Genomic DNA, 25,665 nt, shown 5'->3' with positions numbered 1-25,665 from the left:
CATGCATAGATCGTGTATATATAAAGGTAGCATGTTAACAGAACATTTATTTTATGTTGTCTCTCGAGCGCATAGAAATACACATACTACCATATTTGTTGAAACGACGCTCACTGTTCGACCTACTTTTTCTCGTTTGGTTGGATTTGGAATGAATTATCGCGAGGCTTGGTGAGGCTCTATGGCCTTTTCTTTAAAAGTCATGCGTACTGAGCACGTTCCGTGCCATCCGGGATCCCATTGAACACACGTTGTCTCAAGTCAGTTGCACGGCAGACCGAAGATGACGGACGTACAAAGTAAGTAGCCCTTGCACAGTCTAACAGTACAATCTTATTTCAAAGTAGCTACAACTGCTGTGGAATTGTAGTTCTTTGTTGTATATGTTTATTTACTAGGAAATTGTGAAATACTACTAGCAACACTGCACCCAACATTGAGGCATGATCAAACAGGCGGCCACGTTCCCATTGACTTAGCATGACCCATCGTAAACCATGTGGTTATCAAACTAGCTACACTTATAGCAGTATATTAATTGATGTATCTAGTTTAAGTTACATGCGTATACTCCCGGATCATGGTATTGCAATAGTGCTGAATTCTGATGATACGATGCCTAGCTAACTTTAACCACTAAGTCGTCATAGGTAACGTAGTTACTAAATACCGTTAGTTGGCTACTGTACACATCTCTAGGTGGCAAGTAACTAATGACGAAGTTAGCTAACTATCAACAAAGTACACGATGTTGTGTAACAGTCGTGCTCGACGGCAGCCTCGGAACGTTTTTTTATCATAGCTAGCTAGCGTTACGCCATTTTGTTAATAATCACACGCCACGAAAGGCTTCTTCCAGACGCTGAAAGCATGGTGGCCACGTGGTCTGAAACGGTACCGCGATTTCATTAATATTAATTAACGACTAAGTTAACTTGTTTACTTGCAATATCTGAGTTGTATATGTGTCGTTATACACGTTTCTCTAACTGCGGAAACCGTACACAATTGGGTAAAATTTACCCGTGAAGGCACATTCACACAAAGTACCACGTGCCCGTCGTGTCTGCCACGTGGGAGCGCGTTGCCAAATCGAGTGTTGGTATGCTGGTGAGACAGTTATTAGCTATCTATCAATTAGCCTGGTAAACTCAACCCTCCGATTGGGTTTAGTTGTATTTACGGGATGTGCATGGGTATACATCCAACGAAGTGCATACATTATGCACAAGTTTCTTCTTGACAATGCACTTCTGTTGAAAACTAAGGGGAATCATCCAGTATGGAAACGTCAGGGAACAAAACGTGTAATATTATCCATTTGTTTTTTCCCTTTCAAGTGAACTCTGCGAAAAAGCAGAAGAAGAAGGAAAAGAAAGTTGCTGTTGATGACGTTGGGGTAAGTCCTTACAGTAATTGACTGATGCACCAGTTGCTACAAGCTTTGTTCACTGTTAGATTGAAATTGTATAAACGTCTTGCACCAGTTGCTACAAGCTTTGTTCACTGTTAGATTGAAATTGTATAAACGTCTGGGTACATTTTCCCTAAATTCCTCATTTTTGGCATACAGGATATTCAGGAGAGTGGAGATTTCCTCATCAAACCAGAGTCCAGAGTTGCTAGTCTGGACACATCTCAATGGCCTTTGCTGCTAAAAGTGAGTTTGCCTACTCTTGTCCTGTCATCTATCTGTAAAAGCAGGATGTTTTTTTTGAAATGATGAACTTGTTTATCCATTCGCTGAGTGCTGCTGGGCCCTGGCCTTGTAGCCCCCTGTGTCTGTTCTTGACTCAGGGGGTTCAGCGGCTTGACTCTATGCTTTTGCCCCAGTGTTCTACTGGGGTTAACTGCGTTGGGGGCAGGTGTGCTGGTGCAATGGTTAAGGGACCGGCCACAACTAAGACGAGCGTAAACTCCTGATCACATCCCCTTCATGCAGTTACATTTGGTTATTTGTAAGGTAAATTCTTAATTCTATCATCTCCCCCCTTGACTGATTTTGTCATGCAGAATTTTGACAAACTCAACATCAGGACAGCTCACTACACACCCTTGCCAAATGGCTCCAACCCCCTGAAGAGGAACATTCAGGATTATGTCAGGTAACTTTTGGTCTTTTTTTGCTCAGTCTTGTAAAAACAGTTATGGAGCCACATGATGAATGTAAATAGATTGCACTAGCACTATATGCAAAGATGACTCCTTATCTATCACCCTTGTCTGATGGCTCCACTAGAGGTCGATTTTAATTACGGCCTATTTCAAGTTATAGCGATCGGTAATCATCTTTTTTGGATGCCGATTACATTGCGGTCCACGAGGAAACTGCGAGTGCAGTGTCAAAAGGACCCTGTGGCTGCAAGGAGCCACGGTAAGTTGCTAGCTAGCATTAAACTTATCTTGTAAAAAAACAATCAATCTTAACATAATCACTAGTTAAATACACATGGTTGATAATATCACTAGGTCAACGAGCTTGTCCTGCGCTGCATATAAATTAACAGGCACCGCATTGATTATCATTGACGGGTGATGATTTAACAAAAGTGCATTTGTGGAAAAACCACACTCGTTTCACGAATGTACCTAACCATAAACCCCTCGCCTTACTTACCACCAACACACAGAAGTGTATTTTTTTACCCTGTGTTTTTAGTTAAAAGAAATTAGTGTTAGCAGGCAATATTAACTAGGGAAATTGTCACTTCTCTTGCGCTCAGTGCAAGCACTTTACTGCGTTTTGCCAGCAGCTCTTAGTAATGCTTGAGGCACAGCGCTGTTTGACTTCAAGCCTATCGACTCCTGAGATTAGGCTGGCAATACTATAGTGCCTATAGGAAATTCCAATAGTCAAAGGTATATGAAATACAAGTGGTATAGAGAGAGATAGTCGACGTGTCATAATAACTACAACCTAAACGTTCTTAACTGGGAATATTGAACCACCGGCTTTCATATGCTCATGTTCTGAGCGAGGATCTTAAACATTAGTTTTTTTAGACGGCACATATTGCACTTTTACTTATCAAACACAGTTTTTGCATTATTTAAGACAAATCAAACATGTTCCATTATTTATTTGAGACGAAGTAGATTTTATTTATGTAATATATTAAGTTACAATAAGTGTTCATTCAGTATTGTAATTGTCATTATTACAAATGTATATAAAAATCGGCCAATTATTCGATATCAGCTTTTTTTGGTCCTCCAATGATCGGTATCGGTGCTGGAAAATTATAATCGTCCGATCTCTAGGCTCTACAACTGATGCCCTTTTAAAAATATTGAAGCATTGTTTGATTTCATTTGGCTCCACTCTAAACCCCATCTCGATCCATGTGACTTTCAGGACTGGCTTCATCAACTTGGACAAGCCTGCCAATCCCTCTTCTCATGAGGTGGTGGCCTGGATCCGACGTATCCTGCGAGTGGAGAAGACTGGCCACAGTGGCACCCTGGACCCCAAGGTGACAGGCTGCCTCATTGTGTGTGTGGACAGAGCCACACGACTGGTCAAGTCCCAGCAGAGTGCAGGTGAGATCCTTTGTATGCCCAACCCCTTCCTGCTCTGAATGTTTACTTCCTGATGGTGATGTAAACACATTAAGATTGGCCTCTACTTACTACTCTTCTGCCGTCTGTTTCAGGCAAAGAGTATGTGGGAATTGTTCGGCTGCACAATGCTATTGAGAATGAGCACACACTTGCTAGGGTGAGTTCTCTTGTTAATGCAGTTTTTACTCTTAGCATGGTTCGGAGTTTGTAATTTAACTGTAAAGGTATGCCAATAAATTGGTGACTGCTTTTTTAATACGTAGTTACTGCCTCTTGACATGGATGTGAGATGATGAACGTGTTTATCCATTCTCTGAGTGCTTGCTAGGGTCCTACTTTCTCTGTGGTGCTCATGCCTGTTTTAGCCACTCTTGCCACCTCAGTGTTCTACTGGGGAAGCTTGTGGTGGAGAAAGGGGCAGGACTGGAGGGCCCTGCGATAACCAAGACGAGTTGACACACCTGATCACACATTAGTAAAGAAATTGGTGTTATACCAGTGTTGTGTGACATTGTGGGTAATCCTGTGCTTTTTTTCTTTAGGGTATTGAAACCCTTACAGGAGCTTTGTTCCAGCGACCACCACTCATCGCAGCTGTTAAGCGGCAGTTGAGAGTTAGGACCGTTTATGAAAGCAAACTCATTGAGTATGACCCAGAGAGGAGATTAGGTGAGGAATCCAATTATTTATTTCCCTATGCGGAAGTTAAAAATCTTGGTCAGTAATGCTAATCTAACTGTATTGTTTGTTGCAGGTATTTTCTGGGTGAGCTGTGAGGCTGGGACCTACATCAGGACCCTGTGTGTCCACCTGGGGCTCCTCCTGGGTGTTGGTGGTCAGATGCAGGAGCTGAGGAGAGTTCGCTCTGGTGTTCTGGGAGAGAGGGTGAGTCTCGTACCTCTTTCATACTCCTTTGGCTGTGATTTGTCTGGTTACATTGTACGGTCCAAAGTGTTGAGTTCGGTTCTGGGTCTCTCCCCAGTCCTGGTAATTATTCTTTGGCACAGAAATGGCATAGAGTGGCTCTGAATAGAAAGTGGACATGCCAGCCACTTGATTCCACTCTAGCCAACATGTTATGGGAATGTTGATACTTAGGCCTATGTTCTGCTTAATGCGTCATATATTTTGAACTCGTTTGATGTTGGAATGTGTTCTCTGCAGGACAATTTGGTGACCATGCACGATGTGCTAGATGCTCAATGGCAGTATGACCACAACAAGGACGAGACGTACCTTCGCAGAGTCATCTACCCACTGGAAAAGCTTCTAATATCTCACAAGCGTCTGGTCATGAAAGACAGTGCAGTGAGTTTTTGTTTTCTGACTCTTAATTGACAGTCACTGTCATTTTCCAAGCGTGACCCCGTGTAGAGGACTGAACAGGTCTTTGAATGAGTTGTATGATTTTCTCCCCAGGTGAATGCGATCTGCTATGGCGCAAAGATCATGCTGCCTGGTGTCCTGCGATATGAGGATGGCATTGAGATCAACCAGGATATTGTGGTTATAACGACCAAAGGAGAGGCCATTTGTATAGGTGAGCAATAGAAGTATGCTGTTCTGCTAAGCAGATGGTTTTTCATAAGGCCACATGATGATCTCGTAGATGGCATTAGCACTATGTGCAAAGATGACCTATTATCTATCACCCTTGACTGATGGCTTTGAAAAACCAAATTTGTCCATATGCATATTTATGTTCCCATCTCAAGTTTGTTTCCTTTCAATTTTCCAGCGACTGCCCTCATGACGACTGCAGTGATCTCCACATGTGACCATGGGGTGGTGGCCAAGATCAAGAGAGTCATCATGGAACGAGACACCTATCCCCGCAAGTGGGGCTTAGGCCCAAAGGTAGTGTCTCATGTGCAAACTATTGGTTGTCTACTCATTTACATATGTCTATTTAGCAGCTGCTCTTATCCAGAGTGACTTACAGTGGTGAGTGCATACTGGTCCCCCGTGGGACTCAAACCCACGACCCTGATGTGTGAGCCACACGGGACTATAACAATTTATGCTTTTAGTCCTGTATCAGGAAGATTCAAACTCTGATTTGTAATGAACAGGCCAGCCAGAAGAAGATGATGATCCAGAAGGGTCTACTGGACAAACATGGCAAAGCCAACGGCAGCACTCCATCGAACTGGAAGGAGGGCTACGTAGATTACAGGTGTGAAACCAGTCTGGTAGGGGCCTTGATGGAGCAGTTTGGTATGCATGTTGTGAATCTAGTCAGCAGACAGTTATCCCTTTCTGGTCTGCCCTGTGGTCTCTGAGGGAGTCAGTCTGCAACATCAACTCTCATAGCTCAGCAGAGATCTGGTAATGCATTCTGCCTGGCTGGCAGCTGAGCTGTGTGAACATTCATAGCTACTAATTTCCACTCATGTGTGGTAACTTGCAATCCAAGTGTTTGTCAACCGTTGTTTAGTAGTTTGTGCGTGTAGGTGCATTTTGTTAATCGTTCTTAAGGAATGAGTCTAATACAAAAAGTGATATGTTGCCTTCTCCTTTTCAGTGCGTCCAAATCCAAGGCTGACGGAAATGGTGAAGCAAAGGTATGCTTACATGAGTTGATACTCTGGCATTGATTGATTTGATATTGATCAGTATTGGGACACACTCCAAAGAAGGTATAGTTTATTCCATGTATGAACTTATGTGCACAATGAGATGGACTAAACATTGTCACCGTCTTTCAGAGGAAGCGCGAAGACAGTGACAGTGATGCAGCAGCACCCTCTGCTCCTTCCACTCTGTCGGGAGAAGAGAAGAAAGAGAAGAAGAAGAAAAAGAAGGAAAAGAAGCAGAAACTAGAAGCTGATACAGAGCCAGCAGCAGAGACAGACGGAGAGGTGTGTTTCTGCTTCTGGTCTGAATGGACAGCAGTATGTCCTTGTGGTTTTCAGCAGTATTTGTCTAATATCCATCCAGTTAATGGAGTGCCTTCCCTATCACTGGTGCTTGCATTGGAATGTTTATATATCCCATGCAGAAAGTTATCCCTTTCCAACCTGCTTGTTGTCTTCAGAGGGAGTCAGTCTGCTACATTGTTGCGGGTGTTTTTCTAGCATGTGCATTTGGTCATGTTGGTTCCTTACATCTTCTACACCTATTTTGTTAGCAAAGTCACTACAGCTACACCCTACATGCCTCAAACTGTAGAGGGCATTTTCACTTAGGACACTTGAATTGCTTTAAACATTAGTCAAAGGAATAACAAATCTCTTCTAATGCACAGGTTGGTGAGAGTGCCAAGAAGAAGAAAAAGAAAAAAAAGAAGGAAGCAGAAGCAGAGTGAAAAGCTTATGAAGCACAAGGACAATGAAAAGGACCATAGAATGAGTGCCTGGTGATATTTGCCTAACGGATGCAATGGGCGCTGAAGAGGCAGCAGGCATAGCAAGAACCCAGGGTTTTAAACCTTTTATGTTAATCAAGTCTGTGTCTAGAATGGCCGCACATGGATAATCATAAGGGGTTTGGACTAGGTAAGGCTTGTGATCATGTGGTTAATGGTTGCCATCTCAACCACCACGGTATGACCATGTTTTTGTACTCATGACAGTGACATTTCGTTTTTACATGTTTTAAGTACTCCCTGTGTTGACAGCAGTATTTGTGTACCTCTACATGCGATCGGTTTTATTTTATATTGTACTGTAAATACAGAAACCAGCTGTGATCATATTGTCATTTGAAATGAATATTCTTTTTTGTAACTGCCTTGGTGTCGTTTTTCTACCAGTTGCTAGGATCTGAGGCTGTTTTCTAGTGTAATGAAGGGTGGAGTGAATAGTTGATGTCATTTCTTATTCGGACTTCCCTTTCGCACCAAATGAGTGTGACACCTCAATCAGTAATATGGGGTGGGGGAGTTTAATTGTTTGAGAGTGCCTTACATCATGACAGGTATATATGTCTGAGTTGAGACCAGTACTGAGGTTGTCAAAAAAAAATTGTTCACTTAACATGACAGACTTGACAATTTCATGTAGAACATGTCTCCCTTTATTTTTATACATCAGCTATGCAAAATCTCATGACTATTAAACCAGAGTTAAGGATACTGATAAACTTCTCAGGTAGTGGCATTGCCTTCACAGTAGTGGTCCACTTTAATTGTTAATAGACTAACAATCCTATCTGCAGTCGTATGGTACCAATCACTTGGCACCTAAAAAGCCTGATTCACTAAGGTTTTGCAAACATCTAAATTATCCCCTTGGTTGGGTTCATTATACTTTCTCTGAAATAAAATATCTATTGCTCTTTATTTTGTTTTGCTTCTGTGTGAAACTTAGTTACAATTACATAGTGATTAGCTGCTATGCAAAGAATGGTGTATGAGTGACCAGGGTCTGTATTCACAAAGCCCCTCAGAGTAGGAGTGCTGATCTTTTATTTTATCTTTAACTAGGCAAGTCGGTTAAGAAATTCTTATTTTTAATGACGGTTTAGGAATAGTGGGTTAACTGCCTTGTGCAGGGGCAGAACCAGATTATTTTTTACCTTGTCAGCTGGGGGATTTGATCTTGCAACCTTTCGGTTACTAGTCTGGCCATAATCTTTTCCCATTCTGATCTAAAAGGCAGCTTATCCTAGAACAGCACGCAGAGACACTTTGTGGATATTGACCCAGGTTTTGTGGGGGTGTGATATTGCACCAGTTTTTGTTAAATATATGATGGTTCTTCAGGGGTGCACAGGTCAGTAGACCCATGAAACAGGCACCCATTGTGGGGTGGAGGTGGCTTGCTCCATCCCTTCCTCCACTCCTTTCACACTCTCATCAACATCATTGTTAACCAGCTGCACATCAAAGAAGTGGCTGTAGCTGGAGAGGATGGCATCTGACTCCTTCTGGATCAACTGCACCGCTTCTGACTACAAGGAAAGGTACAAGTTATCAGACTACAAAGACAAACTCCTGAGGGGTTCAGCATCTCTCATTACAGACTGGAAATGTTGATACCGTAGTGTGATTGGTTGGAGAGAGCCATATTGCAAATGTTCCTTAACTGAAATCCCCTTCATTCCTGGATGTAAGAAATTAGCAGTAGCGTACCTGAGTAGCTGAGTTGGTGGGTGCAATGAAAACCACCAGAGGTGCAAAGTCTGCCGTCCGCAAGAGTTTCAATGTCTGCATAACAAGAAAAAAGAAGCCAAACCATCTTGTTGTTCATCTGACATCTGAAACAAATACCTTGTTCTGCTGACCTTGGGTTTGTGTAAATAGTTATTTCTATGCCTACCTGTGGTTCAACATCAAGCACAGCGATTTTTCCTTGCTCATGGATCTTCTGGATAGTCTCTATTTTGGTTCCAAACATGAATCCCTGGAAGCTACCATACTCCAACAGCTCATTCCCAGTGATGCACTTGGTCATGGTGTCGTTGGAGATGAAGTAGTACTCCTGCCCGTTCTCCTCGTCCTTACGTGGGGGTCTGGTGGTGTCTGTTGTTTGGATCGAGCCACAGTTAATGGTGGGTTTTGGAAAACAAATTGCTCTCAAACCAGATAGAAGACCATTAGAAGTAAAGGCCTTACTTACGTGGTGCTGGGTAGGCAAACTTCCCTGGGTATTTGGTCAGCAACAGGCTTTTGATATGGCTCCTTCCTACACCTGGTGCACCTGCACAGAGGGAGGTTCATCTAACCACTTTTAGTGTGACAATCTCAAATATTGGGTTTAAAATTAGGGTTAAGGCAGGCAGGTCTCGCTTATGATGATCATATATGGGGCTTACCAATAAGCACTAAGGTTTTTCTGCTGAAGGCAGGGAGCCGAACAACCTCTTCATAGGAAATCACGTCCAATTGGTCAAAGACTAACGAGGGAGAAGAGAATATAAATTGGTGGTTCAGGGATCTAAAACAATGCCATGCAATGTCAAAAACATTATACATCTAGTTAGTATAGGTAGTTCTCAAGATTGTATTGGGTATAAACAAATGGCAAGTCTTACTAGAGCTGTGCTTGGCCAGATACTTGTCTTTGCACTTTTTCTTCTTTCCAAAGGGGCTGCAGGATTGGGTGCCCTCTGTGGCCTTGCTTTTACTTGCCATCCGCCTGGAGCAGAGAGGAGAGACTGGGGGTTACTCACACACTGAATATTTTAGAGCGGGTCTCAACTTAATGTTGAGAGTTAGAGTAATAGAATACACAAGGTGCATTTTCTAATTCTAGTTGTGCATCAGCAGTTTTTCTCTTGTTATGTCAGTCACTGACTCACTCAACAAACTAAATTAGGATTCTAGGGATTTCAGTGCTTAAACATATCAATACAACAGCAGCTAAGATGGGGAGAAGTCTGTCCATAATAAAGCGTCACTCTGCCTTCTTAACAACACTATCAACAAGGCAGATCCTACAGGCCCTAGTTTCTACCTTCTTAACAACACTATCAACAAGGCAGGTCCTACAGGCCCTAGTTTCTACCTTCTTAACAACACTATAAACAAGGCAGGTCCTACAGGCCCTAGATTCTACCTTCTTAACAACACTATAAACAAGGCAGGTCCTACAGGCCCTAGATTCTACCTTCTTAACAACACTATCAACAAGGCAGGTCCTACAGGCCCTAGTTTCTACCTTCTTAACAACACACTATCAACAAGGCAGGTCGTACAGGCCCTAGTTTCGTCGCACCTGAACTACTGTTTAGTCATGTGGTCACGTGCCACAAAGAGGGACTTAGGAAAATTGCAATTGGCTCAGAACAGGGCAGCAAGGCTCAAGGCTGGCCCAAGGATGTACACAGAGAGCTAACATTAATAATATTCCAATTTCAGTGCTTAAAGCAACGTTGAGGTAATCAGAGTGGGTGTACTCTCCTACTTTGTGTACCATTACCATTCTTGAAGTTCTGGGGAGGGGATGAGTCCAGCGAAATCGGCGGTAGAGCTGTCCACCCTGCCTTGCCACCAATGTGGGTCCTGCTTGTTAATGATATGAATGATGTCACCCGTTTTGAACTTCAGCCCTGCCTCTTTGCATGGGATGAGGTCATCTTTGGCAGGGTCGTAGTCAACCTGAGCCCTCATGTACATCTGTGGAGGAAGTAACACAGAACTGCTGCACACATAGAGATGGCTGAAATGACACGATGCCGTGTCTGGAAACTGGGAAATCATGTTCGCCATCTGTGCATTGTGGTTGATATGGTTGTTGCAATGAAGTGTAGCACTGCAGTTTCCAGCATATGGTACAAAATGGTATATTATTTTGAATTAACTCAGGAGATAGTACTGTGTCTCAGATTAAATGTACCTGTCTAAACAGCATCCTAGATGTTAGTGAGTAATATTTATTTATTTTAATTTGACCTTTATTTAACTAGGCAAGTCAGTTAAGAACAAATTCTTATTTTCAATGACGGCCTACGAACACTGAACTGCCTGTTCAGGGGCAGAACGACAGATTTGTACCTTGTCAGCTCGGGGGTTTGAACTTGCAACCTTCTGGTTACTAGTCCAACGCTCTAACCACTAGGCTACCCTGCCGACCCCTGTTGCCCAATTAATGGGTCAGAGATCCTTCCTCTGGTATGCGCTATGATGCAACACAGAGGATCTAGCAGCATCCACAGGAGGGATTTGGTCTGTAAAAGTTTATTGATTTGTATATATTTACAATATAGTTTAGGACAGGCTACTAATATATCAATTGGCAAAGGGCTTAGAATTAGACTCTCATCACTGACCACACTATTCGTGCAGTTATCATAATGCCTGGACAATGTACATGCTTCTGTTATTATGGATTTGACAAACATGCATGCTATAACACTGTTTTCCAATGAGTTCACATTCATAAATGAAACTCATTTCTCGAAATGTTGAATTATTCTAGGTCGAGAGGCAGATTGATGGGGGAGATATGATTGCATAATGTGACCAGCAGATGGCAGAGTGAAACGCTGAGCACTGCCAACGTGTTTCAGTTCAGTTCGCCAGTCTAACATGACTGCTGATCTGTATATTAGACCATTAGTGTAATCTAACGGTTGCATAGTCATCTGTGTCTTTCATTGTCTTAAGGGTAGGGTTCGCCTGACAAAAGAACAAACTCAATTTAATCCAGAGAATTTGGGAGAAGACATGATTGGAGGTACAGGATGGTACCGTATCAAAGATGTGGTTACGCTTCAAGCATGATATCGTAGAGAAAGAACCTTAACACTGCGGAACCATGTTTATTTGTCTTATTACAATGGTGGTAGTGAATAATCCAGGAATTTGCTGATATGGTCAAAATATAATAGGAACAGACGATATAACACGTGGCCTGAGTAGGTTATGAGTCACCAAAAGATGACTAAATAAAGTGACTGATCTGTAATGACTGTCAACCCCTTGTCAACTAAAGGATATACTATTACCCTATGTACTATACCTGGTGTATTTCTCTGATGAAATCATTTGGGATATCATGGCAGAACTAGTATAACAAAAGAGTGTAACCCTGCTTGAATAGGAACCATTTCTTTGATCATGCATGCAGTTGAAATTAGATGTCAGGGTGCATAAAAATGATCAAATCAGTCCATTCACATAAAGGGGAAAATGTGCAGATCCAATGGGTCATTTATTGGCTTACCTCACACACAGGAGAGCACCTTGGTTGGTTGGGGATGATTTTCATTGTGACTACTCCGTTGGTATCTTTCTGTAATGGAGGATGATGACCATTTTACTTACACTCCACACCATCAAAACTAGGATTGTGAGATTACAACACGTCACCCATTCTCTCAGGGGCAGAATGCTCTTCAGTACAGTTTGTGTTAAAACAGAGATGGTAGCGACTTGCCAGGATCTTTTGCAGTTGGTCGACAGATTGGTTGGCCACACTCTTTCCATTGATCTCTGCTATTTCATCCCCTTCGTTTAGATAACCTGGAGATGGACAACAAATGATCAGCACAGTACAGAGGATCAGAATGACCAAAGAGTGTTATCAGGCAAATAACTATCTATTTGCTTTACAAGTATGGGAATACTGTTGCTTTTCTAATACAAATTCATTAGAATCACTTCAGTATGTCAGTCAGTGTGGTTGAGTTCTGTACCTTGTCTGTGAATCATGCCCCCATGTAATATTCTGGCCACAGTGCACTTCTGTTTTTCATTCAATTTTAGAGTCACCCCCTAAAGGCAAAAAACACATGACAATCTTTCCTCAAGATGACAGATTGAGTCACTGAGAGATAGAGACGAGAGACGAGGGAAATAACGGGGAGAGATAGCCAGAAAGGGACTGAGAGAGAAAAAAAGAGAGGAATTGGCATCTGAATGGTTTACCATGGGCTCTGAGGGATTTTTTTCAAACGCCACCTCACGCATCCTGGTTGGCTCAGTTCCGTTCATGTGACCAGCACTGCCGTTGGTGTATACTTCAGCTCCCGTTGTCTCATAGGCTGGCATTAGCCCCTACGGAAAAACATGTCAACACTTAACATCAATAGGCATAGGAGATGGATTCATTAACATGGCTTACTGGGGTGAAACATTTGGGTGAAAAACCCACTGTGCACACAACTGGAATGCACTCCTCCTATACAAAATGCCATTTTGGATTATCATCTTGGCAAAATGTCATAATCCATCCAAAACATCCAAGTTTGGAAGGTTACTATGTGTCAATGATTGGCCCTATTTCTTTTATAAATTGTGGGGCAGTGCAATCATGAAAAATGTTTTTACTATCTCGTGCCAAGCACCCAAACAACTCAAAATGATAAATAATTGCCAGTTGCAGCAGTACAGCTACAATTTGTAAAATGTTGTGGACTAGGAATAAATACATACATTGTTACAATGAGCTAAACGTCCTGATCACCTGATGTTTCATAATTAGAACACTGGCATTTCCAGTGGCGTTATTAAAAGCTTTTTTCGTCTGCACCCCAACAGCCATGTTTAATTTGCAGTTTCAGCATCTGTTCGAGGTTGAAAATTAACTCCACATTTTCACCAGCTCATTAGGCAGGGACAACCCATGTCCGCTACTCTGGTACTCAAGAGGTTGTCATGGCTACGCCTGAGTGAAATCGTGTTAAGAAGAAAAGTATTGATATGAAAAAACAAATTGCTCGTAAAGATGAAGACATACATTACATCCACAAAAAACAACCTTGACTATTTGACCTCTGTCTGGCTGTGAGAACACTGAACAGTGTGTAATGTCACTCAAAGGAATGTGGCCTTTACTGGTGATCCCTCCACTCCAACCGTTCCATTTCAACCAGGTTTGATTGAATCCAATGCCAAATGCTTAAGTACACCAAAAGTACACTATTATCAATGACCTTTTTATGACCATGAAATACCACAGCAGCCAATTCAAAACATGGATCCAAATGTACACCATGAGACTCTTTTAGTCCAGATTGGAGTCTTTCCTTTCCTTAATTCCACACAGCAATAATTGAAGTGGGACCTCCTTTGGGATTTGGCCTGTTCTGCTGTCTGGATGTCCCTCCATTACACATGCTTTTATCACATTAACTAAATCCCTTTCACTGCCCCCGGCCACATGGGCATTATCACATTGCTAGCCCTGCCAGGGATTAGTAAAACCACTCACGTGGATGGCCATCATACTAATCTAGCCCCTGACTGTTCTGTACATGGACCCCAGGGTGACAAAGGTTACTTACCAGCATTATTGTGCAATAATGAAATGAAGTCTCCTATACTCCCTGTAGGAACATGCTGCCAGCTACAGCGCAAAAGTTTGTTATCTAACATAGATACGTTTGATTATCTTTTCATAGATAACTGCTAGTGTTCCTTTACTGTTAGCGATCTCAGGCTGTATAGGGACATGGAAAGTAATAACATTCGTTCAGAGAAATCACAAGGTGACATCGTCAACCATGCAAACAGAAACAACTTTTCTTTTTAGATAGGTTAAGAATGTGTTCAATGTGTTTGACCACACAATGCTGACACAAATGAATTCTCAGTGACTCTGACAGCTTTGTTTTCACAGTTATCTGCTCACATAAAAATAATTAAGCCTATAAGAAGGGGGAATCTGTCATAGTTTTTTATATGAATGGAAATCAATACGCCAGTAGTTTTGTCTAGTCTAGTCAGATCCACTGGCTAAAGGAACGGGAGGTGGCCATGATGGCTTTGAGAGAAAACTACAAGGCCATAAAAATGATTAACAACTCCAATGGCCATGACCTGTTACTTCCATTATCATAATTTCACAAAGGCATTTCCTTTATCTTATTTGTTTTAGTCTCTCCTTGTTCCTTGTAACTGAATGTACCCCCTCTCACCACGGACCCTCTCTCACTATTTACCCTCTCTCACACTGGACCCTCTCTCACTATATGTACCATCTCTCACTATGTACCCTCTCTCACCACGGACCCTCTCACTATTTACCCTCTCTCAATATGTACCATAGCACTATGTACCCTCTCTCACCACGTACCCTCTATCACTATGTACCCTCTCTCACTATGTACCCCCTTTCACTATGGACCGTCTTTCACTATGTATCATCTCTCACCACGTACCTTCTCTCACTAAGGACCCTCTCTCACTATGGGCCCTCACTCACCATGTACCCTTTCCTACTACGTACCCTCTCTCACTATGTACCCTCTCGCACTATGGGCCCTCTCTCACAATTGACCCTCTCTCACTATGTACCCTCTCTCACTATGTACCCTCTCTCACTATGTACCATATCTCACTATGTACCCTCTCTCACTATGTACCTTCTATCAATATGTACCCTCTCTCACTATGTACCCCCTCTCACTACGGACCCTCTTTCACTTTGGACTCTCTCTCACTATGGGCCCTCACTCAATATGGGCCTTCACTCACCATGTACCCTCTCTCACTATGGACCCTCTTTCACTACGTACCCTCTCTCAGTATGTACCCTCTCTCACTATGCACCCTCTCTCACTATGTACCCTCTCTCACTATGTACATTCTCTCACTGTGTACCCGTTCTCACTACGGACCCTCTCTCACTATGTACCCGTTCTCACTACGGACCCTCTCTCACTATGTACCTTCTCACACTATGTTCCCTCTCTCACAATGTACCCTCTTTCACTATGGACCCTCTCTCACTATGGACCCTCTCTCATTTTGTACCCTCTCTCATTATGTACCCTCTCTCACTAGGGACCCTGTCTCACTATGAACACTCTCTCACTATGTACATTCCCACACTATGTACCCTCTCTCACTTTGGAACTTCTCTCACTGTGTACCCTCTCGCACTATGGGCCCTCTTTCACTATTTGTACCCTTTCTCGCTATGTACCCGCTCTCACTACGGACCCTCTCTCACTATGTACCTTCTCGCCCTATGTACCCTCTCTCACTTTGGACACTCTCACTGTGTACCCTCTCTCACTATGTACCCTCTCTCACTATGAACCATCTCTCTCACTATGTACCCTCTCTCACTATGGGACCTCTCTCACTATGTACCCTCTCTCACTATGGGCCCTCGCTCACTATGTACCCTTTCTCACTATTTACCATTCCTTCTATGTACCCTCTCTCACTACAGATCCTCTCTCACTATGGACCATCTCTCAATATGTACCCTCTTTCACTATGTACCCTCTTTCACTATGTACCCTCTCCCACTATGTACCTTCTCTCACTATGTACCCTCTCTCACTTTGGACCCTCTCTCACTAAGTACCCTCTCTCACTTTGGACCCTCTCTCACTAAGTACCCTCTCTCACTTTGGACCCTCTCTCACTAAGTACCCTCTCTCACTTTGGAACCTCTCTCACTATGAACCGTCTCTCACTATGTATCAGAGGTCGATCGATTATGATTTTTCAATGCCGATACCGATACCGATTATTGGAGGACCAAAAAAGCCGATACCGATTAATCGGCTGATTTTTAAAAATGTATTTGTAATAATGACAATTACAACAATACTGAAGGAACACTTATTTTAACTCAATATAATACATCAATAAAAGCTGATGTGGTTCCTCTTAACATGAGTCACGCAGAGTCAGGATTCCCCCTCCTCTTCCCTTCACCGTTTGTCTGAGACGGAACAGAACAAGGTCTCTCACACACGGAACAAAACAAGGTCTCTCACACACACACACACACACACACACACACACACACACACACACACACACACACACACACACACACACACACACACACACACACACACACACACACACGTGGACTAGCCTGCAGTGTTCAAGGAAAGCTTAGAGGTGTCTTATGGTCAATGTAAGTAAACGTGTTGTTTACTTTGCAACATAATACAGATATTTACATGACACCAGTAATAGGAGAGTAGAAACAGTCCCTGTCATCAATGTAGTAGAGCTCTCTCTGGACTGCATCCCTCGATAAACTCTGATGAAAAGATATCCCCACACAAGGGCATAGAATGCAGTAAAGAGTGCATAGAGCGCAGTATGCTGCTTATCCACTAAGATGGACCAGTCCTGTAGGAGACACCTGGGGCTTAACAGTTTCACCATCATACAGACAAACAGGTTGAAGCCTTGAACGTTCATTACATGACTCATATTGTTCAGCACACAGAACTGAGTCATAAAGAGACAGGGAGGGCTCACTCAGCCTCCAATAAATCCTCCTGCGAAGTGCTGACCCTGGTTGGACTGAGAGGGAAGTCACATGTCTAAAGGAAACCGTCAGACTTTGGTCTAAAGGTCAACTGGTATCATCTGGATAATTAATATATGTAATAGCAGAAAACAGCCGAGAATAGCAGGAGAACACACAGCACTGTAATTTATTGAATAAGCTGAACTTACAAAGTTGCAAAAACATTTTACTTTCCAATGTTGTGTTAATGATGACCAAGGCACACATGGTTCTCACTTTGACCTCCCATAGTCAATGAACTGTCTGTCCACTGGGCTAGGATTTTAAGATCACCTTGGTATAATTGACAAGCTCCAGTTGAGGACCAAGTTTTTTAAATATTTTTTTTACAAGATCCCATTTCCATAGTTACAAACAAGAATCAAAAAGGTGTGCATCTAAAGTGAGACATAAAAGGAGAGCTTACAGACTTTCAATGCCCAATAAAGTTTGAAAACTAATTTACCAAGTGAGCTATCAAAACAGTCCAGTTAAAGCTAAAGTATCTTCTTTTATTTTAACATAATAAATGACTGGCACCATATCCCGGTGACAAGGCCAAACAGTGCCTCATGCCAAAAGAGTCCTGTTACTACCTAATGTGAAATATGGAATTCGTTATGCTGTTACAGTGAAATTAGGCAGGCACCCACTGTAGGTATTGGCAGTTTAACAGTAAACACATTGCGTAGTCCTCCTTGTGCAGGTATCAAAGTTTGAATATAGCATTATTCAAATATTACAGCTACTCATTGTATTATCCCTCCTAATGTTGGAGACTAAGTATTCTCAATAACCCCCTTTATCTCATATTGCTGAACTAGTCAATGAGTCAGGAATGCAACATAGTTTGATACGCTATCTGAAAAAACAGTTACAGGCTCCATCGTGCCAGGGTGGATTCAACTGGGCAGTTCCTTGGCACTCACAGTCTCCCAGAAGAAAAACACTCTGTTCTTCTGTGGCTTCCTACTTCCACTGCACTGAGCCGTGTCAGAGGGGAGGGGGTCACGTGATCTCTGAGTCAAAGAAAAACAAGCTGTCTTGAATCCTGCACCAGTGACCGACGCAAAGTATGTACGGATCAATGTAAGTAAACATGTTCACAAATGAAGATAATTCACTCAGGCCATTTACCATTGAAAAAAATTGTGTTCCGGTATACTTAACTGGGTGTGTCTCCCATAGACACCAATGCAATAGCAGCTAGGTCTGGTCTACTAAGTTCATTGACTTTAATTGAACCAGAAAAAAAACAAGAGAAAGGAAAACAGTGAGTGGGGTTTCTCGCTTCCTCTTCCATCTCTGAAGGAAGCTTGGTTATTGAAAGGGAAAAGGAAAAAGTGGGGGAGGGGTATAAAAAAACAACAGGGCCATGTTTTTTACAAGACAGTGTTGTGTGTTCTTTCATTTGTCTGTGGTTCCCATAATCTAATCCAGTGTTGATGATGGCTGTGAATACACCATTTGAAAGAATAAGTTTTCCAGTGAAACAGGAACAGCACAATATTGCTAGACAAATAGTTTAAGGTGGAAACTGGATCTAATGTCTCTGTAATCATGTTTGAGGTATAACAAGGCCAGCGAAGTTTGATATGAAATCAGAGAGCCACATTGTTCATGGGGTCATGTTTTTTGTTTAAATAAGGGGATGTAACACAAGCACATTCACAATGTTCTAGTGTCTGTCTGTTCCTGTTTAATCCAATGAGTCCCACTGTAACACCTGCGCGTTTTGGACTTCTAACTTGTTGTACCATTGGATTTGTCTATTTCTTCTGCATCTGTAGATACCAAACATTTGTCTGTGTGATTACAGGGGCTGAGCTAGAGTGGTGTTTGTGAGACAAGGATGGATCCCGAAGGGGCCCGTACATTGTACAAAAAGTCTGTAGAGTCCCGAATGGTTTGCGCTACGAACTATTAAAAGCTACTGTCACTATGAAAAGCTGAGGCTGACGAACCTACACTTGTTCTGCTCTATGATGCTCACATGCTACACAAGAGTCATTAGAAAGTAAGACGTTCTTCTATAGAAGATCATAGGAAGTCCCAGGAAATAGTGTCTCTAATTTTGCAATAAGCTCACATAGTTGCTGTCACAAACTCCAAACAGTTGTCACTAACTAGTTGGATATTCATTTCCCATTGAGCAAACAATTTATATACTTACAGCATTCATATATATTTTATCAGGTTTTTTGCTTTGGCGGACCTATTTTTGATTTATTTACATTTGTCAATAATACTCATGACTGCAACTGTTTATGTCAAATTGTTTTGTGTTCTACTTGCAGCTATGGTTGTCCTGAAAAGGACTTCATTGGCATGTAGCCTCAAGGTTAGAACGTTGGGCCAGTAACTGAAAGGTTTCTGGTTTGAATACCGGAGCCAACAAGGTGATAAATCTGTTGCTGTGCCCTTGAGCACGGCACTTAATTCTAATTGTTGTACAATGGCGACCCTGGCCGTGACCCCACTCTCTGCGGGTGTCTCAGGGGGAGTTGGGATATGGGAAAAAACACATTTCCATTACACACTTGTCTATAACAGGACAAATATAAGCACCTCCAAAATGATTATTAAATATAAGGGCTGGACATGCAGATAAATGAAAGTCAGATAAATGAAAAGACGATTTTTGTTGGGGTCTCGGGACTGATAGGGTTAAACTGCACCAATGACATAGGGGTTTAGGATGGGAGACATTGTGTGTTAGGTAGACGTGGCTATGTGTCTATTTATAGAAAACTGCAGTTCTTTAGCCTGGATGATTAGGCTAGTCTCTAGTGAAACATGACTCAGTGTGTGGCAGGCAGGAGCAGGCTGAGTCTGCACACGTCAGGCGGGTAACACACACAGGAAGCCTTACAAACATACTGCACTCTAATTGATCTGGCTAGAGTCGCTTTTCAGTTCAGCTACAGACGCAAAATACACACTTGCAGTCCAAGGCAAGCATCACAAAGATGAAAAAGTAAAGTCAATGTTGGACACACACACACATACATGCAAACAACGAGACACCAGCACTCATCTCTACGATATTCCAGATTTCACAATAGATGCAGATTTCACATTTCAGCTTCACGTTGAGGTACACTTTAACATGAGGCTCTGCACTAGGTTATTACACATGATGTCAGGGAAAGAGTCCATGCAAGGCTTCCCTTCTCAGCACTCAACGTTTCACAATTTAAAGTTGCTACTTCAATGCCACTTTCAGACATACTTTGTTTTACATATCAATCAGAGGACATGTTTTCCTTTTTTTCCTCCCTCCCTCGTTTGCTCCTCCTTCACTGATCAAGCAGAGTGAGCCACTGGAACCTATGTTATAGAGACATTGAACCACGGGTCATTTCCCCATTTCACACTGCATATTTAAATATTGTATCCCCGATGTAGATCATCAGAATATTTCTACTACTGTACATTGTATTTTAATTACACTGTTTACACACACAACATATTTATTCATACACTGGATTCTTGACATTGCTTACTCTAATACGTCTACTGCTGTCCATATCATTATTAGTTGATCTTGTATCAATTCTCAAATCAAATCAAATCAAAGTTCATTTGTCACGTGTTCAACTCAACAGGTGTAGACCTTACAGTGAAATGCTTACTTACAGGCTCTAACCAATGGTACGAAAAAAGAAAGAAAAAGGTATGTGTGTGTGTGTAGGTAAGTAAAGAAATAAAACAACAGTAAAAAGACATTTGAAAAAAGAGTAGCAAGGCTATATACAGACACCTGTGCTCATACATATAGATTGAATTTGATTACTCCTACAGTCCTATTTGGCTTGTTCATCAGATTTATCCCATCGTTCTTGATTTCTTGTATTTTTTTCTGTCCATTACATTTTAATTGGTTGACATTTTATTGCATTGTTAGGAGCTAGTAACATAAGCATTTTGCTGCACCCGCTACAACACCTGCTGAACTGTGTACGCGGACAATAAACGTCCATTTTAAAATGTTTTTATTGAACCTTTATTTAACTAGGCAAGTCAGTTAAGAACAAATTCTCATTTTACCCCTCCAAACCCTCCCCTAACCCAGACGACGCTGGGCCAATTTTGCACCGCCCAATCACAGACAGTTGTGATACTGCCTGGGATCGAACCAAGGCTTGAACCAGGGTCTGTAGTGACACCCCTTGCACTGAGATTCAGTGCTTAGACCACTGCGCCACTCAGGAGCCTAAAATAGAGGGGTGACCCATTCCTCAAGTAAATCCCATCAAACTCCAGGCAGTAGGGGCCCTACAGGGCACTAGAGTTTGCGAATATGGGTGATTGTTAATAGGACAACTGATGGCTACAACCATCAAACTAGTAGTAGCACATTAATGGGGTGCACATTAATGTAATACATGTATCCTTATATGGATCAGTATTGCATCAATTCAGGCAATTTATCGCGATATGTTTTTTTTCCCTATCGTCCAGCTCTACCATGCACCCTAACCCTAATCCTCTGACCCTGACCAGGCCTATTGTCCAATCATCACATGCCAAGAAATCCCCCCTTGAGACAGACAAAGGAGAAGAGGGGCACGTTCGTTAACCTCCTGCCTGCTTTGAATAGGTACACCTGGCTCTGCATTTCACTCAAACAAGCAAACAAAGACAAGGATTTGAGAATGTCAACCTGATCAAGGGGAATGAGGGGATTAACAATCTGCCTGGCTAATCTACTACAGTAGTGCCTCATCAAGAGGCTGATTACATTAAGTCCTCACCTGTGGGGTCAAAGGTCCATGGTGAATTGTGTGGTTGCAATGGGATCATACTACTGCTGTAAGACCCTTAAAAGACACATGGAAGTCTATCACAAATAATTAAGAAGACAGATGAAAATCCATATTAAAACATCCAAAGCAGGTGTCTCAGTTTGGAAAACATCCCTTGATGTAATTGCAGCTTATTATAGGAGCGTAACACATTGTTGAATTGAGATGCTGTACATGGTCAACATATGTACATGTCTAAACAAGTGGAAAGAAGTGTTAAAAACAGTAGTAGGCCTATACTGTCTATGAGTACTAGTGTCAGTCCCCTCTTCTAAAGGATACAACCATTATGTAGACATCACATGTATCTTCCCTATTGCTGTGAAACAGTTAACCTGTTTCCTCTATGTGCCTGGTGTGTGGTTTCTGTTCCTTGTTAGAGAAATAGCAGAACTGAATCTTACTTATTATGACTTGTCTGGTGCAAATTAAGATGGGATTTGACGAGCACTGCATGTTTCATGATGCAGTAATGTCTTGGGAGTGACCTCGACTGATTTGCCACATGTCCCGCCCCAATATTCAGGTCAAGTTGACAACCCCCCCGGTCCAACTCCTACTTCTCAATTTCCAAACAGAAATGGAGTGTGCCTTTGGTGGTTCAGTGATGTGTAATTCTGGTAATGCGCACCGCAACCGACGTAGCTAGTTTGCTAGCTAAACTAGCCACTTGTAGCTAGCCAGTAACTCCTCCAGTATGTGTTTACGTCATTTCACAGCATTTGTTTTTGGATGGAAGCTGTAGAGATCGATAAGATCTGTAGCCAAATATCTTATTCATCACCTTTTTTTGTTGTTGCATTATATTACCTGGTATGAGGCGCATTTGTCAGTTATATGACTACGTTTGTTTATGTGTAACTATGTGTTGTTGTTTTTGTGGCACTGCTTTGCTTTATCATGGCCAGGTCGCAGTTGTAAATGAGAACTTGTTCTCAACTGGCCTACCTGTAAATAAAGTTGAAATAAAAAATTGATTAAAAAAATATAATTTAAAGCTGTTACTCTTGCGTTTTTGCCCAAAGTCGACCTTTAAAGTGCCTGTCCAGTGTTTCCAGATTTTTATGAAATATGCCTATTATTAATTACAGTTTTCCTTCCAAAAAAAGGTAATTAATTATGTTAAAAGCAGCTTTTCTGTTATGAAATGGTGTGGGTGTACTCCAACACCAGAATGGTGTGTGTTTATATCGGTCAGCGAGTCGACCGCTGACTGGCCAGCTCAACTTCCTCAGGAGGATGACGCCATCCTCTATGAGGAAATAACAAGCATTTTTTTAAATGGTCTGCTTGAGACGGTGTTTTTTTCTACAATTTATGCTTTGGACCCAAATATGAATATAGGATGGGTCATTATTTGGGTATGAGTTAACAAGATATTCACCGGACAGTTACTTTAAAACCGCAAAATGTTCTCTTAGCTTCATGGCCAAATTTGTAGAGTAGCAGGACATTTGCTTTAAATCTGCAAAATGTTCTCTCATCCTCATGGCGAAATGTGTAGAATAGCATGAGATGAGCAATACAACTGCAATTTTTTCTCTCTGCTCCATGGCAAAATGTGTTGAAATGCAAGAAGTTAGCCGTTTTCCTAACAACATTATTTGAGAATGAGTTAACAGAATATTCACTGAACAGTTACTTAAAAAACGCAAATGTTCTCTCAGCCTCATGCCAAAATGTGTAGAGTAGCAGGGAATTAGCTTTCAAACTGCAAAATGTTCTCTCATCCTCATGGCAAAATGTGAAGAATAGCATTAAACCTATATTTAATCATGTATATGAAAAACACAAAAAGCACATGAACACCAAGATGATCGTCTTAAACCGGGTTGTATCAGCGCTGACCTGCGCATCCTCTTACCCCCTGCGTCTTGAACTGATGCAATGAAGTTGATGGACATATCTGTATTGCTTTACAACATCACCAAGGAATGAATGTAGGCTACATACAGCCTTCCATATAGGCGTATAGGCCTACTGCTGATCTGATTAAGACATTTTATATTATATTATTACGGCAATGGTATGAATGTATTGTAGATTAAACTTCTTACCTTTTCCGGCTTTGGTTTATTTTGGAGGAGCTGCTCCAGGTACAGGTCGGAGAGGGCTGTTCGAGCGCTGTTGACCCGCTCAAGTATGACAGCAGGTTCGTTTTTATTGGATTTTAAAGTCATCTTTACCGGTTAGCAAAAAAATAAAAGTGAACGTGAAGCGCCCTTGTTCAAGGTCCGCAATAGGCTGGTCCTAAGGTGTAGCTGGGCCAGGGGAAAAGAGTGATAACGAAACCTGGCGGTCTGATCAATTGCTGTTCTAGTTTAAAGTCCGTGGTTTTGATCAATACGGAGGTAGCTATATTGCATTATAGGCTGCAAGGACACAGCTGACAAAGCAAGAAAACATTCCGGTGCTAAAGAAGGCTGGCTCAATGCAGCTTCCTCAGTGATAGAGCTCTTACGTGCTGTTGAGGGCAGAGGGGAATACGCGACGAGAGGCTACCTTCATGCATAAAGGCGGTATTACAGCGTCATTTGTTTTTTACATCGGACTGCTATATGAAACACCTGGGAAATGTCGCACACCATTAAAGACCACTTCAACGAAAGGATACCCCTCAGAAATGGTGTTTTCTTCTAATCTCGACGCAGTGTCTGCAGACACCATAGCAGACAGCCAGTCACATACACTGAAAAACTGTACACGTGCGCCAATGTTGCAAGGCAAAAGACTGAAACAAATAATGCTCATGAAAGAAAGTTTAAGGTAAATAACAGTCAAAATCATGTTTTTTCATGAAATTAGAAGATATTTGGATTAAACCAGATCAAAGTATGATGACCAAAGTAGGAAAAATGTTTCTACTACATTGATGAAGTTTGATCATAAAGTTACTGGTCCCCTCTCCCATGTCAAACACCTGGATTCAGGAGGCATGATTATTAAAGGATTAAGGTAACATCATTGCGAAACAAAATTACATAATTGATGCAATTTCAGTGTTGTTTGAATTGCTTTGTGTATCAACACATTTGCTTGAGGTGATTTTACTGCAATACTGCTTACTGCATCCACATTTCTTGATACATTGCCTTCAGAAAGTATTCAACCCCCTTGACCTTTTCCACATTTTGTTGTGTTACAGCCTGAATTTTAAATGGATTAAGTTGAACATTTTTGTCACTGGCCTACACACAATACTCCATTATTTGAAAGTGGAATTATGTTTTTCGAAATTATTCAACCCCTTTCTTATGGCAAGCATAATTTTTAATCACTACCTCATCTCTGTACCCCACACATACAATTATATGTAAGGTCCCACAGTCAAACACAGATTCAACCACAAAGACCAGGGAGGTTTTCCAATGCCTCGCAAAGAAGGTCACCTTTTGGTTGATGGGTCAAAAAAAGCAGACATTGAATATCCCTTTGAGCATGGTGATGTTATTAATTACACTTTAGATGGTGTATCAATACACCCGGTCACTACAAAGATACAGGCGTCCTTCCTAACTCAGTTGCCGGAGAGGAAGGAAACCATTCAGCGTTTAAACAGTTTAATGGCTGTGATAGGAGAAAACTGAGGATGGATCTACAACATTGCAGTCCCTCTACAATACTAACTTAATTGACAGAGTGAA

The 25,665-nt window shown here is 41.8% G+C and overlaps 2 protein-coding genes and 5 non-coding genes across 7 annotated transcripts; 6 read left to right on the top strand and 1 right to left on the bottom strand.

The window, feature by feature from the left end:
- Positions 1-202: 202 nt before the first annotated feature.
- On the top strand, positions 203-7,289 carry LOC135544330 (H/ACA ribonucleoprotein complex subunit DKC1-like). Its single transcript, XM_064971859.1, has 15 exons — positions 203-299; positions 1,341-1,399; positions 1,574-1,660; positions 2,014-2,105; positions 3,356-3,540; positions 3,654-3,718; positions 4,104-4,230; positions 4,316-4,446; positions 4,726-4,869; positions 4,981-5,101; positions 5,300-5,418; positions 5,634-5,737; positions 6,086-6,125; positions 6,270-6,422; positions 6,809-7,289. Exons 1-15 carry the CDS (start codon positions 284-286, stop codon positions 6,866-6,868), a joined length of 1,503 nt encoding a protein of 500 aa, XP_064827931.1. The 5' UTR covers positions 203-283; the 3' UTR covers positions 6,869-7,289.
- Positions 1,715-1,927, top strand: LOC135544769 (small nucleolar RNA SNORD17). The gene has a single exon (XR_010456390.1). It is a non-coding gene; the product is annotated as a small nucleolar RNA SNORD17 (small nucleolar RNA).
- LOC135544761 (small nucleolar RNA SNORD83) lies at positions 2,153-2,232 on the top strand. Its single transcript, XR_010456382.1, has one exon. It is a non-coding gene; the product is annotated as a small nucleolar RNA SNORD83 (small nucleolar RNA).
- On the top strand, positions 3,846-4,030 carry LOC135544770 (small nucleolar RNA SNORD17). The gene has a single exon (XR_010456391.1). It is a non-coding gene; the product is annotated as a small nucleolar RNA SNORD17 (small nucleolar RNA).
- On the top strand, positions 4,506-4,638 carry LOC135544765 (small nucleolar RNA SNORA36 family). Its single transcript, XR_010456386.1, has one exon. It is a non-coding gene; the product is annotated as a small nucleolar RNA SNORA36 family (small nucleolar RNA).
- Positions 5,151-5,228, top strand: LOC135544760 (small nucleolar RNA SNORD83). The gene has a single exon (XR_010456381.1). It is a non-coding gene; the product is annotated as a small nucleolar RNA SNORD83 (small nucleolar RNA).
- Positions 7,290-7,430: 141 nt separating the features above from the next.
- Positions 7,431-24,486, bottom strand: LOC135544333 (55 kDa erythrocyte membrane protein-like). Its single transcript, XM_064971862.1, has 12 exons — positions 24,079-24,486; positions 12,875-13,003; positions 12,643-12,721; positions 12,384-12,469; positions 12,171-12,239; positions 10,425-10,621; positions 9,538-9,641; positions 9,319-9,399; positions 9,123-9,203; positions 8,823-9,025; positions 8,636-8,710; positions 7,431-8,454 (listed from the first exon to the last, which is right to left on the bottom strand). Exons 1-12 carry the CDS (start codon positions 24,199-24,201, stop codon positions 8,278-8,280), a joined length of 1,404 nt encoding a protein of 467 aa, XP_064827934.1. The 5' UTR covers positions 24,202-24,486; the 3' UTR covers positions 7,431-8,277.
- Between the last annotated feature and the right edge of the window lie 1,179 nt (positions 24,487-25,665).

Source organism: Oncorhynchus masou, chromosome 8 (assembly GCF_036934945.1).
Source record: "Oncorhynchus masou masou isolate Uvic2021 chromosome 8, UVic_Omas_1.1, whole genome shotgun sequence".
Taxonomy (NCBI): domain Eukaryota; kingdom Metazoa; phylum Chordata; class Actinopteri; order Salmoniformes; family Salmonidae; genus Oncorhynchus; species Oncorhynchus masou.
The sequence above is the reverse complement of the archived record's forward strand: the minus strand, read 5'-3'. Positions and strand labels throughout refer to the sequence as shown.

Bases quoted from the DNA above. Each gene is read 5' to 3' on its own strand.
- LOC135544330 (XM_064971859.1), top strand. The intron at 1,661-2,013 runs GTGAGTTTGCCT...TTTGTCATGCAG, and splicing joins AATGGCCTTTGCTGCTAAAA to AATTTTGACAAACTCAACAT. The intron at 2,106-3,355 runs GTAACTTTTGGT...TGTGACTTTCAG, and splicing joins AACATTCAGGATTATGTCAG to GACTGGCTTCATCAACTTGG.
- LOC135544333 (XM_064971862.1), bottom strand. From the start codon at position 24,201: ATGACTTTAAAATCCAATAAAAACGAACCTGCTGTCATACTTGAGCGG. The intron at 13,004-24,078 runs GTAAGAAGTTTA...GTTTTTCCGTAG, and splicing joins ATAAACCAAAGCCGGAAAAG to GGGCTAATGCCAGCCTATGA. The intron at 8,711-8,822 runs GTAGGCATAGAA...CTTGTTATGCAG, and splicing joins TGCTTGATGTTGAACCACAG to ACATTGAAACTCTTGCGGAC.